The sequence below is a fragment of the Haemorhous mexicanus genome, chromosome Z (assembly GCF_027477595.1).
Source record: "Haemorhous mexicanus isolate bHaeMex1 chromosome Z, bHaeMex1.pri, whole genome shotgun sequence".
NCBI classification, from domain to species: Eukaryota; Metazoa; Chordata; class Aves; order Passeriformes; family Fringillidae; genus Haemorhous; species Haemorhous mexicanus.
In genome coordinates this window covers 57,265,747-57,279,968 of record NC_082381.1, presented here as the reverse complement: position 1 = coordinate 57,279,968, position 14,222 = coordinate 57,265,747, and the positions used below count along the sequence as shown (strand labels likewise).

Genomic DNA, 14,222 nt, shown 5'->3' with positions numbered 1-14,222 from the left:
AGTGTTCAAGGCACAGCTGGATGGGGATTTGAGCAACCTGGTCTAGGAAAAGATATACCTGTCAATGAGAAGGGGGCTGGAACTAGGTAATTTTTAAGGTCTGTTCCAACCCAAACTATTCTGTGATTATCTGATACCTAGGACTTACTCCTGAGAGATAAAAAAATAACTTAAGTACAAAATAATATTCTGTTCTAAATAAAGATGCTATGTAGTGATGTTTTAGTCTATCTGAACTCTTCACCTTGTCTTTAAAAGAGGTTCATTTTAAATACAGTAAGTGTAAGTGGTAAGTGATAAAATACACAGTCTTCCAACTGTTTTAATTGAATTTAAAAATAAATCAGATAGAAGTTTCCTCTCTAATGAAAACTTCAATTTCTGTGATCTTCAGTGAGAGGTATAAATGTGTCTGAACACACATGTATGAAAGTTTTACATAATTAAACAGCTCCTGAAACTGCCACAGTAGTAATAATTGTAGTGTCTTAATACTCAGTAATAGAGCTACAGCAATAAACATAATATTATGATGTTCTCTGTAACACAGAAAAAAGCTATCACATACTTCTTTATTGGTTTTTTCAGAAGGTAGATCATCTTCCTTTGAAGTATCCATCTCCTTTTCTTCTGCTTCAGCTTCTGTAGGCAAATTATTATCCCCTTTAGGGGATAACTGCAAAGCAAGTCAACAGAGGATAAAAAAATGCATTAGAAAGTATTCTATAGTGAAAAGAGAACATGTTAATTGCCATCAGACTGCTTTTCCTTTAAAGTAGTTTAAATCCGTAGGTACACTCATTTATTTTGTGCCCATTAAAAGTCTAATTGTTCTGGACTACTTCCTCTTATGAGGAAGGATCGAGGCATCTGGGCTTGTTCAGCCTCAAAAAGAGATGACTGAGAGGGGACCTCATCAATGTGCAGAAGTGTCTGGAGCGAGGGTGCCAAGAGGATGGATCCAGGCTCTGCTTGGCAGTGCCATTCAACGGCAAAAAAGGCAATGGGCACAAACTGATGCACAGAAGTTCCATCTCAACATGAGGAAGAACTTCTTTACTGTGCAATGACCAAGCACTGCAAAAGATTGCTCAGTGAGGTTGTAGAGACTTCCTCCCTGGAGATATTCAAGAACAATCTGGACACAATCCTGTCCAATGTCCTCTGGGATTACTCTGCTTGACATAAAGGTGAGCTAGACTAGGTTCCTTCCAGCCTGACCCATTCTGTGATTTTGTGAGAATAACCCTTCAGCCAGTTAAGGATATCTGTTGTGGCTGTGCTTTCTCACAGGTTCTTGTGCATCTGCTCACTGACAGAGCATGGGAAACTGAAAAGTCCTTGGTTTAGGGTAAACACTACTTGGCAAAAGCTGAAACATCAGTGCGTTATCAACATTCTTCTCATACTAAATCCTAAACACAGCACTGCACCAGCTACTACGAAGAAAACAAACCCTATCCTAGCTGCAAACAGACCAAACTGTAAGCAAACCACAAGTAAATTGTTTTACAATTTGTGAGATTGTAATTTATGCACTTTTTCTTGTTTTGCTGCAGTTTTTAAACTTCTAAAATACTAGCTTTGGTTTTGGGAAAGCAGTTAGAACTTGCAAAATCAAGCATTTGTAATTATTGACTTGAAAATAATAAATGTTTCCTTTCAGCCTATATATCTGCACATCTTTTAGATTATCAGTTGTCTCAATTTTGAATATTATTGGCTTGTTCCACTTTCAAGAACCTTTTTTAAAATTACATTTTTAAGTAGCTAGCTTTTAAAATTTCAACACTAAACAAAGCAACTGTTACACAGTATTTCTAATTACATGAAGACACGTAACATCGCTGAGTCTTTTTACAGAGTATAATTTTAAAACAGAAGAACTATTGGCTCACTAAAACCAAAGGAAACCATAGTACAAGGGCTGATTAATAGAATGTTATAGCTACATTACCAAACATAGTGTATATAAAAAAGAAATTAGCTCTCTATTTTGCCTTAAGATGACTAATTAGACAAATCTATACAGAAGGACCCAGTCAGGATCTTCCATTCCATCTTTATGTTTAAATGGCTCTATGTCTTCCTGTTTCTCTTACACTGTGCCAGCACTGAACAGCCTAGAAGCACTTTTGATGAGAAACATGAAGCTTAAGTCATTGGCTTAAGCCCCACTTGCACATGCTGCTTGAGGCATGTGAGGCTTGAGGCATAAATTCAGAGTGAAGAAAACTGATTAATCAATCAGCCCAGTTTAAGTTTTTCTCTCACAGCAGCAAATGCTAAGAACAAATGCTTTTATAGGTAGCATGCATAGGCAAGAGCAGCACTGGTTTGCCAACATTGTCAGGAAATTGTTTCAAATCACTGCTAAGGTATAGCAAATAGAACCCAAATCACCCTCACATTCCACACTTGCAAGCACTAAAATAAGGAACTCTAGGCAGTAAGAAGTCAGGAGAAAAAATCCATCAATAATTCTGCAGGCTCCAACTCACCAAAACCATTCTCAACATAATCTATCAGTATACTACCAGTAGACTAATTTTTTTTTTTCCCTCCAAAGAACTCTTTTTTTTTTTCCCCTCAAAGAACTTTTTTTATTGTTGAATAATCAAGCTATTACAGCTACTGGACACTAATTCTATTTGCTATGTATCTGACACATTGCAAATTCTGTAGTTGCAATTGTGAATCACTACTGAAGAACAGCTGGCAACACCTACAGAAAAACTACATTAAATCTCGGCAAATAATCAAAATGGAAACAAAGGTCAAGAATAAAGGCAAGTCTATTCAAAACAGTTTGACATTTAATTTAAAGACCCTGCCCATCATGTCCAGTAGTAATTTCCAGAAAAGAGTTACAAATAAATGAGATACCATAAATGTCAATCCCACCTGCATGACAATTTTTGTCATTTTAGAATTCTATTCTTAAAACCACAGAGAAGAGTTGACAACACACAGTATCTCTCCCATGCCATATGAGAAATATCCCCTATGAACAAAGCATTCAAGAACAGAGAAAAGTTCAAAGCAGTGTATTACCAAATCATTTAATGTAGAGTAAACTAGGAAGCTTTACCTCTGACAGTATAAACTATGCACTGCACCAGCAAATTGAAACAAAGATGCTTTAGACTGAAATGGATTTAATTTTGGAAGGCTAACTAAGGTATGCACACATTTACATAGCAAAGAAGCTAAACCCTGTAAACTACTGCATACTGATTTCTGGCTTAAGAGCTGAATTGATACAGTTATGAGATTCTCTATATCCTAAGTAGCTCATTAAGGGTATGGTCTAATTAAAGCTGATTTGTTTCTGGCAAACACGCTTAAGTACCCTTTCACCCAGGACAGACCCTTATGATCTGTTCTACTTTTCAATATAAATTATCACAACTGAAAGTGGGTCCTATGGGTCTATAATATGAAAAAGTCTTCAAAAATAGAAGGGGAAAAGTTAACGTAATTCTTCATCATAATTATAATTTCCAACTTCTCCTGCCTAGGAAGTACTGTATGAATTTAGTTTGTATTATAATACAGAAATACAGGCTGGTAAAGAAATTACTTTTCAAAAAACATTTAGAGCACTGTAAAAGAAAAACAGAAGGACAAAAGTTTTATTCAGATATATCTGAAGAGAAGCAAACACAGGCAGGTTACAACATTAAACAGCTGTTAGATTAAAGTATTTAAGTAAAGACTTGGTAATATAGTTTTGATTTGAAACTATTTCAGGCAGAACAAAGCAGAAATTCAATCACTTACTTTTGGGACAGAAGACTTCTTTCTTTTGGCTCCTGTCTTTTCTTCAGTCCCCTCAGCAGGCTCCTGACTGCCTTCTTCAACAGTTTCATTGATAGGAGTGTTAATGGCTGGATGGGGCTTCAATTAAAAAAATAAACATCAAAAATGAGATCTAAATCCCCTCATCACCTGAGGTGTATTCTCCCATATACATTACTTAAGAAAGCATCACATCAAGGAACCCCTTACTAGATGGACAAGAATATTAAATACATCACATTTCATTAATTTCCACTGTTTTCAATTTAATCTGAAAATTATTTATTAGACTTTCAAACTCTAATGCTGTAACAACTAATTTTCACATTACTATACTGCAGTGTAAGTCTTTTCTTATGCATAATTTAACATATCTTAGAGATTAAAAAAATGGTTTTGGTCAAATACAACTTTTGATGCTACTATAAAGAAGCACATTTCTTAATATGATATAAATCCTTAGTGATTCAGTTGCTTGTTCCTGAAAATGTAAGCAGAAAAAGGATTACAGTAAGATAATTAATGAATTAATACTTAAAACCATAGTTACAGAGGAGATAATGCCTAAATTACGTTTTTTTCTTCCATTACACTGTGTATGGCTTTCTCCTTCTTACATACTAGCTACTTCAAATAAAGCTGGCAGAGCTCCCCTGATTTTTTTTATGCCCCCACTGGGGAAGTGGGTTTGGGTTTAAGCCCAATCTACAATCCTCTTTCTGCCCTCCAACTCCCCTACTAGCAGTTACAAGCAACATCTGCAAAGTATCAATACTGCTCAGAACATTCCAGTTCTGGCAATGAAACAGAAAATACAGTTCTCAGAAGGCCTTACTAAGATAAAAAATGCAGTGGAGAACTGCTAGCAAACAATCCATTTTGCCACTGCTTGGGTCCATCAGAGTGAACAGTGGAATCTACAAAGCAGAAGCAGATTGCAGCTTCTTGAGCCTAAGCAGCTGACAGTGCGAACCACGACATCCACATGCCAGAACACCCTGCAGCTGAAGATGTGGTGCAGCAATGGGCCATGACTATCCACGGCAGCGCCATTGCCAGGGACAAAGTGTACCCCAGGAATGTGATGAACCTCGATGCACATGTGTCCTGGTTCAAGGCAAAATTCCTGCCCCTTCACTCTCAGAACTAGTCTTAAAGGTGCAAAACTTATTTCTGAGCTAAACAGATGGATAGGGATACAATTCAGCATCATAAAGTCACCCCAGGACAATGTGCCATTGTCATGGTCCCCCCACTGCAGTGAAACTGCTGAGCCAGTGCCACAAAGCAGCGCTCAGCCAAGATAGAAATGAGTGGGCGGCAGGTCCCAACAGAGCTCTACACAAAAACAGAGGAAAGAGGGATTTTCACAGGATGCCACAGATTCCCGGCAGTGACTACCTTTCTCACTTTTTGTAATTCTTCGCTTTTCCCTACATTTCTATGTTCTTCCTTGCTTCTTTGACAGTGAATACAACTGAATTACTGTTTTGATCACCATCATTTGACCTCTTTTGTCACTTAATCTCACTCCCAGTTTATTTGAATTTCCCCACTTCCATGTCAGGGTGGTGGATGGCTTAGGGCACACAATCATACTGGGACATGTCCAGCAAAAAGCCAAAAGAGAAAAAAAAATCCAAGTGAATGCCTCTATACTAAGAGCTGACAAGTCTGCCCCTTTAATATCATCTTGTATTCAGATTAAAAGCTCAACTTTGCCTAAACCTTCATGTGATCACCCACTTCCCTCTGACCATACCTGCTGCATGCCAGAACACAAAATTTCCTACTCATCCTTAATTTTTAAGCTCTGACTCCTAAACTGTCCTCCCTGCTAACTGTGTTTTTAAGTGTTTAACTTAGCTCTAAGAATCTTTAAAATCAAAGAGTTGTATGTAGACAAAACATAGAGATTAAGGAATATCCTAAGATACAGTCACAACCAAGACTACAGCCAAAGAAATGTGTCCATTCACCTATGCCTGAATAGTGCAAAGTAGTATCAGGCCATAAAGATATTGTAGGGAAAACTGTGTATTTACTCATCAGCACCTATGTTACTTTACTCAGTTTTTATAAGCAACTACATGCCTTCCTTTTCAAGATCCCTCACTGACAACGCTCATCCCTCATGCTTGTGGGGAGGTGCCGGTGACATGGCTGTAACCAAGATCACAACTGGCTGGCAAACCAGAACCACTTCAACATCCCACCTCACCTGGGAACAGAGGCTGCCTTCACCCAAACAGTAATGGGAGAAAGGGGAGAAGGGATGGAAGGATGGTCACGCACAGAACAAGATGCCTGCACAGGGCATATGGGGTTCTGAGGCAAAAGAGATGCCAGAGTCAAGGAGGGACACTGAAAGAAGAGACACATAAGCAATTGCCCAAGCCAAGCTCCAGCCCAGAGGAGTTGCCTTATGTTGAGGAGTACATTTAGTGAAAGTAGTTCATGTCACTGCAGACTGAGCTGTGAACGGCCAGAGCTGGAGACAAGAGATCTTGTACATTGCATACAAAGGCACATTAGTCAGCCAGGTGAGTGGAAACTCAGAGACATCAGGAACCAAGGACTCATCTGGAAGACGCAACAGTTTCCAAACCTAGCCTGTGGGGGTATAAATGTCCACGGCTTCCTTTATCCAGGGTCCCTCCCATGAAGCACCCAGCTCAAGTTGTTACTCTGTGGTTGCATAATGATTAAATTATTTTACAGACCCAGCTGTCTAAGATTGCTAAACAAAACTCAGGGTCCAGCCAGAAAGGAAACCTTGTCTGCCTGTGTGAGTGTGGTGTGTGCAGGGAGCCAGCAGGGCACCCAATGGAATTACTGGAGCTGTCTACTGCAGAGGGTGTCAGCCCCAGCTCAGGTGGTGGTGAGTGTGACTGCCATATTGGCTCCTGGATGATCAGACATGGAAGCTCCCTTAATGGCAAGCACTGGCAGAGAGGAGACAGAAGGTACACATTGCGGTAGGGCTGCAGGCCATGGAGGAGCCCACATTGCATCTGCTGAGTAAGAAACAAAGAAGACCAAAAACAAAGTAAACACTTCACACCTCTCTCCTATACTACAACTGTCTTATCCAGGGAACACACTGAAATGTCCAGAGACGACACTGAGGACTAACAAAGCTAGAGAAGTGGCTGGAGGGAAGCATGTTTCTCCTGCTCCTTTTTTTTTGTCCTTGTTCCTTGTTACCAGAACAAGTAACAAAGTGTTTGTCAACTGACTAGTCTGCATCAAATTGAATGTTTTGTTGCCTATACCAAACTCCTTTTTGGCAAAGATGGTAGAGCCTCAGAAGTGGATTTCAGGCACTCTGCCACCCTTAAAACAAATTCCAATTTCCCCATAAACTCCCCAGTAGTCCCAGATTCAGCTGAGATAGAGGTAATTCTCTTCTTCATAGCTGGTACAGTGCTGTGTTTTGGATTTAGTATGAGAATTATGTTCAAAACTCAGATGTTTTAGTTGTTGCTAAAAAGTGTTTACTCTTAACCAAGGAAAACATGACTTAGTAAAAATTAAAACACTATTATCAAAAAGATTAAAACACTGTTATCAACAAGATTCTCATACTAAATACAAAACATAGCACTGCACCAGCAATTAGGATGAAAGCTAACTCTATTCCAAGGGAAACCAGGACATATAATACTTAAACATCCATTCTTTCCATTATTTAAAATAACCAAAAGTTCCTAGCCATCAAAAAAACCTTAGCTGTTAAATAAAGCGTTTTGCAGATGTACTCTATTAGCACCAACAAGGACCACCCACAAATAAAACAAATGCTGGCTAAAGGGCTTGATTTACTTCAAGTAAAACTTGCTTTTAATAATGTTAGCACAGAGTAGAAGGAGACAACTATCAAAAGTAAACCTTTTTACTGTTGAAAGAAGCAAATTTTCAGAAGCAAATTTGCATTATTATTTGCATTTGCTTTATCCATGTTCTCCTTCAAACTAGAAACACAGTAACGTGGGTATCTTATGAAGCTGAAATTGATTGGTGCTGAAATGGCAACCTGTAATGTTGTGAAAAAACATCAAATAAAAACGAAGACAGCAATTCTTTTTATTATTATTGCAGCATTGCCTGGAAAACCCAATGGAGCCAAGGTCAGAATACATTCTGGGTACATAGCAAAAAAACTAAAAGCTTACAGAATGTCCCGAACAAGCAAAACCAAAATGAGCAGGAGAATTCATCTTCATATTAAATTTGGGTCCTTTTATGGGTAGCATTGCATAGCTCTGGTTTAAGCTTGGAAGTCTTACAAATGGGCAAGAAACGAGGAACTACTGATGGACAAAAATTGAATTAAGTCATGTGGCAGGGGCTAAAAGGCAAACATCACATTGCTTCCAACTGCTAGAATGAAAATACTGCACACTAGGAGAGCATGTACTGGAATCTTACAAGGATACTTGTGGACATAGGTATTTGATTTGGGTCACAGGGCAGAGTGACTGAGACTCCAAAAACTCACAACTTTTCAAGCAGTCACACAATTACAAAGGTATTTCAGGAATATATATATAGTTGTTTGTATGTACATATCTCCAGTTAAACAACCCCCATCTCTTCTTATGCTATCGATAATAGACACCAAACACAAACAGTATTTATTTTAAATTTTGTCTAACCTGCAGTTAAACAGCAGCAATAAGTCATTACTCTGTACCAGGAAAACACTTACTGCATTTCCCCTCCTCCCCCACCCAAAGCAACAAAGATTTGTAGAGTCTGCATAGCTTACCTGCTGATGAGAGAATTTCACTTTGGGATTATTATCAATTTCCCACAACCCTTCATTAAAACCCTTTCTTTTGTTTGGTTTGCCATATTTATCTTTATTTTCTGAATAAGGGAATATGTCCTTTGGCCCCAAAAATGCCCTTAAGGAAAGAAAAAACAAAATTTACATTTTAATTGGTTAGTCTTTTCAAAGAAGTAAGCACCAAGTGTTATTAAAGTCATTACTACTATAACAACTATTCTACTTGAGTCCTTAGTATTCTTAACTTTGGCCTGCAACACCCAGGTCTCCATTCCTACCAACACAAATAGAGACTCCCCTTGTTACTGAGGGAACGGGAATATTGAGAACCAATATTATGGTTTATGCTGAAGAGCATCAAAGACTATTTCATTTCTACTCTACCTTCATGGCCTCTTGAAGTAAGGATTTCACTGTACCAATCTACCTGCTACTAACAGAAAAATGTACTCTTTGGTAGTACATTCTCAGTTTCAATCCATGCCTAGACATTGTGTTATTGCAATTACACTACATCCAGCTATTTGAAAGCTGCAGACACTTGCATTCTGAAGTACCAGCTCACAGTAAATTTAAACAGATACTTAGTTCTAAGCTCCACATCACTACTTCCTTCATCATCCTCAAAAAAAAAAAGCAGCTACCTCAGACTTACACCACAATAAAAGATGGAGAGAAAAAAGAAAAAAACGTAGAATCTCATTGAAAGCTTAAGCATTTTCTACTCCAGCTGAAAACACTCATCTATGTGCACTAAGTATTAAGTAAGCCATTGTCAGCTTAGACTGCAAATCACCCACCTCTTGGCAAGAGACAGAGAGGATTCAGCCAGTGTGGGAAACATGCACCTGCCAAGCTTATTTACCCAGGCCAAAAAGATGGGTGGGCAGACAGAGCAACTGGGAGAGACAAAAATAGGAAAAAAATAGCCTCTCTTCTTCCCTATTCTCTAAAAGTAAGCCTTTTTCCAGTCTCTAAGCCTTTGCCCATATTGTCAGGCATTGAAAAACACCTGAGAACAGTTACTGTGAAAAGGTTATGAAGCTAACTAAGCTGCTGCAGTTTAGTCCTCATGTACCAATAAAGAAAAAGGAACAAGAAAAATTGAATGAAAAGAGATTATCCTAACAGAGAAAGTCCAGAAACTAGAGTTCAGTGGGACCTCTCTGTCTGCGACCAAACAAAATTTGTACTGATATGATCTACTGCCACAACATATGCTGTTCGTTTAAATACTGTTTATTTGAATAGTATTCAGTTTATTACTCTTCCTAGATAGAAACACATTCAGTTGGGTTTTTTCACAAAATTTAAGAAAAAACAAAAAAACCACAAAGTACAGGTTAAGACTTACTAACAGTAATTTCCTAAACTCAATATTATTTCTAAAAGTCAAGTAAGAATTATTCCCAAACCAGTCTTGCTTTCCTTTTCTCACATGGTTCTTTTTTCCTGCTGTAACCATCTGTGAAGCCTGAAATCCTGTCATCCTTTACACAGGACTTTTTAGCATGAAAAACTGATTATGTGAGTTTTCAGAGTTGCCACTATTTACAATATGATTGACTATACATACACAGCCTACTAAAATGCTGAAGATTGTGCAAAGTTAGATACTCTCGGCCTTAACTGTGAAAAGCACAACACAGAACAAATTTACTTTATTTCCCATGAAAAAAGTACAAGAAATTGTTAACTATACGTAATTCCTGACAGATCATTGAAGTCACTAATTACAGCTAAAAACCTAAACAAAATTACATGCCATGGGTCATCAGTCTCCTTTGTCACCTGATCAGTTCCTTCCTATTATAATTTATAGGTATCTGGTGTAAGGAGTAAGTGAGACCAAGAACTTTAAAAGTTTCACCTATTATCACTCTACAGATCTTCAGATAAGCAACACGCTTAACAAACACTAGGAGACAGCTGGGTCATGGAACACCATACACTGTAATAGGTGTGAAACAGAGGCAAAATGTTTTTTTAGTACTCTATGGATTTCAGAAATGTAGTAACCTGGAATCTAGAGCCTAACAAAAACAAGATAGCAGCAAAGCTTTATTTAGTAACCACTAACTTAATTTAGTAAGAGTGAGGAAGAAACATTTCAAACTACTCACACATTAAGCTCCCAATTACCAAATCTTTCAAACCCAAACACCTCTTAAGAGCCCTATGCTAAATCTGAAGTTGGACATAAAACTTCTCAAAATTGCACAGGTGTTTTTAAACCTTTAGATAAGGAGTTATTTCTGTCTTCCTTACATTCAACCTGCATTCCCAAACTTACTTAGAACTGCATGAAACCCCACTGCAATTCAGAATGACACACACTTCACCAACAACAGAACCAAATCAGTATTGCGTTGCAGTTGCAAAAGAAAAAGTTTGATTGTGTGAAAAATTTAAGAAAAAGAAAAGAGGAAACCTAACACATTTCAAATGATAATTAAAACAATGGACAAGACAAACCTTGCAACCTTGAATCGAATTCCAGGAACTCTTCTTTACCCACAAAATAACACACAGATAAAAACTCCAGTCAAACAAAAAAAACAAAACCCTATCATTGAAAGATTTATTGAAACATGAGATTAGCTAAAAAAAAAAACAAAACAAAACCAGGATCCAAGTGTATAGGTATCTTTTTCATCACAGAAATTGCTTTTTAAGTAAAGTAACAGCAAGTAATGCCATCAGTAGAGGATGCTTTAACTTAACACGACAATGTATCATCTTAGCAAGATACTTACTTGCTAAAGATGGATACAAAGTACCAGATTAAAGCAATTTCAATACATTTAATAAGATAAAAAAAAAAAGGATCCTTCCACAAAATGAGAGAAATTGACAACTTTTGCACACAACTTAAATCTGCCATTTTTTTAAAGAAAAACAGAAGAATTAAAAGCACACTAATACAGGTTTAAATTGCTTGGGTTTCTTTTAGCAACTCAGACAAAAAAATGGAGCACTGAATCTGTTGAGGCATTAAATCTACAGTAACCTAACCAGTCATGCTAAAAAGCAACACAGTAATTTTAAAAAACAGATAACTACATACACCCCAGAATATTTTCTATTAAATTCAGCAGTGGAAGACATACAGTCAAAGCAAATACTGTATCACCACAAAAGACTGCTCAAAGTACCCAAAGACCAGAATTTTGCAGGTTGATAGGTATGAAGCTAACTGTACTTCCTCATCACTCTCTCCAGATCTCATAAACATAAGACCACCCACAACCCAAAACCTCATCAGGAAAAAAAACCAATAAACCAAACAGTAAAAACAACTCCAGTACATGATTATCTGTCCATCTCTCAACTTTTGCCTATTTCACTTTCTTTGAGAATACAGTATTGAGAATATTAATGATATACAGGACTATAATCAAACTCATTACACATAAAAAGAAAATCCAATCAGCCACATCACTGTGGGTGGAATTTTTTTCTTCTGATGAGCAAAGCATACATGCTATGGTTATGGTCTACCATTCACTTGAAAAGCTTAGGTAAATTTTACAGAATCATGTGTTGACAAAATAGATCAATTCAGGAAGACGTGCTAATAAATACAATAGCTTGAAATACTCTATCAGAGAAGTTAAGTTTTTGTCACAGCATTTTAAAATGAGAACATACAACCCTGAAATATAAAGGACTTACGTCTCATGGGTGCCAAAAAAGAAAATAGGCATTTTATTCATAGGTGGTTTTACTGCTCCATCAGGAACTTCGTCCACCTAGGAAAAACACAGCCTACTATAATTCAAATCAAGTAAGAGTCAATAACAGTTTAGGGGAAAATATGTAAAAATTAAGCATTAAAATGGGAATTAAAAAAGCTACAGAAAAGAAAAGCAGGAACGTCGATCTCTTTTTAACAGTATGTAAAAGAAATATGGCAGAATCAACACCAGTATTAGCAACAACAGAAAATTACATTACTTTCAGTTTACAGAGATACTTTTCACATGACCACTTCTCTTAAAAGGAGAGATTACAATGTGTTACAGGTAAAAGGCACAATTCAAGTTCATCCACATATTGCCTATCCTTTAGGAAAAGCAACAGGAAGACTTCCTACCCTTATGCTGACCTGATAACTAGTGGAAGCCCAAATGTGAAATACTACCAAAAGGGTAATAAGCTTAAAAAGAACCCCAATTCCTAAGTCAGCATAAATACCTTTTTACCTCATTCTCACATCCAACAAATGACCTACAGCAGTCCCAGAAATTGGCATGCCTTTTTCCACTGGAGTACAGAGATCACAAAAAAGCACTGGACAAGTTACCACATACACTTAGCCTATCTAAGAAAGGCACGGTAGACATAGCCCACTTAGGGGTAATCCTGCCATGAATTCGTGTTTATCTTTTGCCAAGAGCAGTTATTTGGAGACACAATTATTGAACAGCTCCAGGGGCCTGCACATGCTCCAGTGTCAGGGTACCATACAGCAGTCTTGGTTCTGTAAAGCCGTGTTACACAAATTAGGACAACTAATGACTGCTTGAGAGGGCTACTTTTTACGGTACGGATCTGCAATTTGTCTGCAAAGCCGCTTCTAACCCCGGGAGCCCAGCCGTGCCCTCTCTCACAGGAGGCGAAGCTGAAGGTGCTGCTCAGCACAGGTGCGTGACCGCACCCCGCAGAGAACGCGGCAGGGGGAGAAGGGGGAGCCTTACCCTGGCCGGCCAATGCGGGTAACCTTTCATCTTGGCGAAGATCAAGTCTCCAGGTTTGAAATCTCGGCTCATGTTTTCTCACCGACGTGACGCCCTGTTGCCGCCAGGCGAGCGGGGCTCAGAGTAGGAAAGGCTCTGCGCCACCAGCAACCACCAAGGCACTGTCAGCCACACGAGGTGCCACTCGCTGCCGGGATAAACACATCGGGGCGGGAGAGAGCAGAGAAGGGCAACAAAAAAAGGTACGTCAGCAAGGGCGGGCGACCCCTGGCTGGGGCGCGCTACGCCGTGCCCGCCCTTCACCCTTGCAAAGAGACCCCCTGGGCACTCCGCAGCGTCAGCGCCCGCCCGCGGGCAGGGCCAGGCCGCCCCGGCCGGGACAGCCCCCCGCCACCTTGCCCCGATCTCCCCCGTGCCCGACCGGCTGCTCGCCCCCTCACGCACACGGGCACGATGGCGCGAGAGCGCTGCAGGGGGGCAGGAGGGGGGAGGGAGGGGGCGCGCGGAAAAGAAACTCCGCCCGCCCGCCTCTCCTCCATCCATCCCTTTTTCCCTCTCTCCCTCTTCCCCCTGACCCCTCTTTCTCTTTCTCTCTCTCGCTTTCCCTCTCGCGCTCTCTCCCCAGCCCGCCCACCCCGCCGCTTCACCGCCGGCGGTGCACTCGCCGCTACCAACCGCGCTGGCGTCCAGCCCGCCGCCCGCCGCGGGAAACACAGCCGCGCCGCCTCCTCCCGCCAGCGGGCCGGTACCACCCGGCACGTCGCTCAGGGGCGGCGGGGGAGCGCAGGAGCGCCGGCGAGGATTCGGCTAGCGCCCCGCCGTAAGACAGACGCCTCGGCTCCCGCCTCCACGCCTGGGGGAATGCGGGAAGCCACGAGAGGAAAAAGGCAGAGTTGGAGAAAGGAATGGGAAAAGTCTCGTTCGCTCCC

The 14,222-nt window shown here is 39.9% G+C and overlaps 1 protein-coding gene across 4 annotated transcripts in view; it reads right to left on the bottom strand.

Moving 5' to 3' along the window:
• Positions 1–14,094, bottom strand: part of PSIP1 (PC4 and SRSF1 interacting protein 1) — a 31,515-nt gene extending 17,421 nt beyond the window's left edge. The window contains exons 1-6 of one of the 4 annotated variants that reach the window (XM_059836834.1): positions 13,969–14,094; positions 13,294–13,480; positions 12,269–12,345; positions 8,573–8,711; positions 3,784–3,900; positions 569–676 (exon numbers count right to left, since the gene is read on the bottom strand). In XM_059836834.1, the coding sequence (XP_059692817.1) occupies positions 569–676; positions 3,784–3,900; positions 8,573–8,711; positions 12,269–12,345; positions 13,294–13,365 (513 nt within the window). In that variant the 5' untranslated portion in view covers positions 13,366–13,480; positions 13,969–14,094. Of the gene's footprint in view, positions 1–568; positions 677–3,783; positions 3,901–8,572; positions 8,712–12,268; positions 12,346–13,293; positions 13,481–13,927 lie in introns of all 4 variants that reach the window. The other 3 variants (XM_059836836.1, XM_059836835.1, XM_059836837.1) reach the window with 3 other exon arrangements.
• Positions 14,095–14,222: the final 128 nt, after the last annotated feature.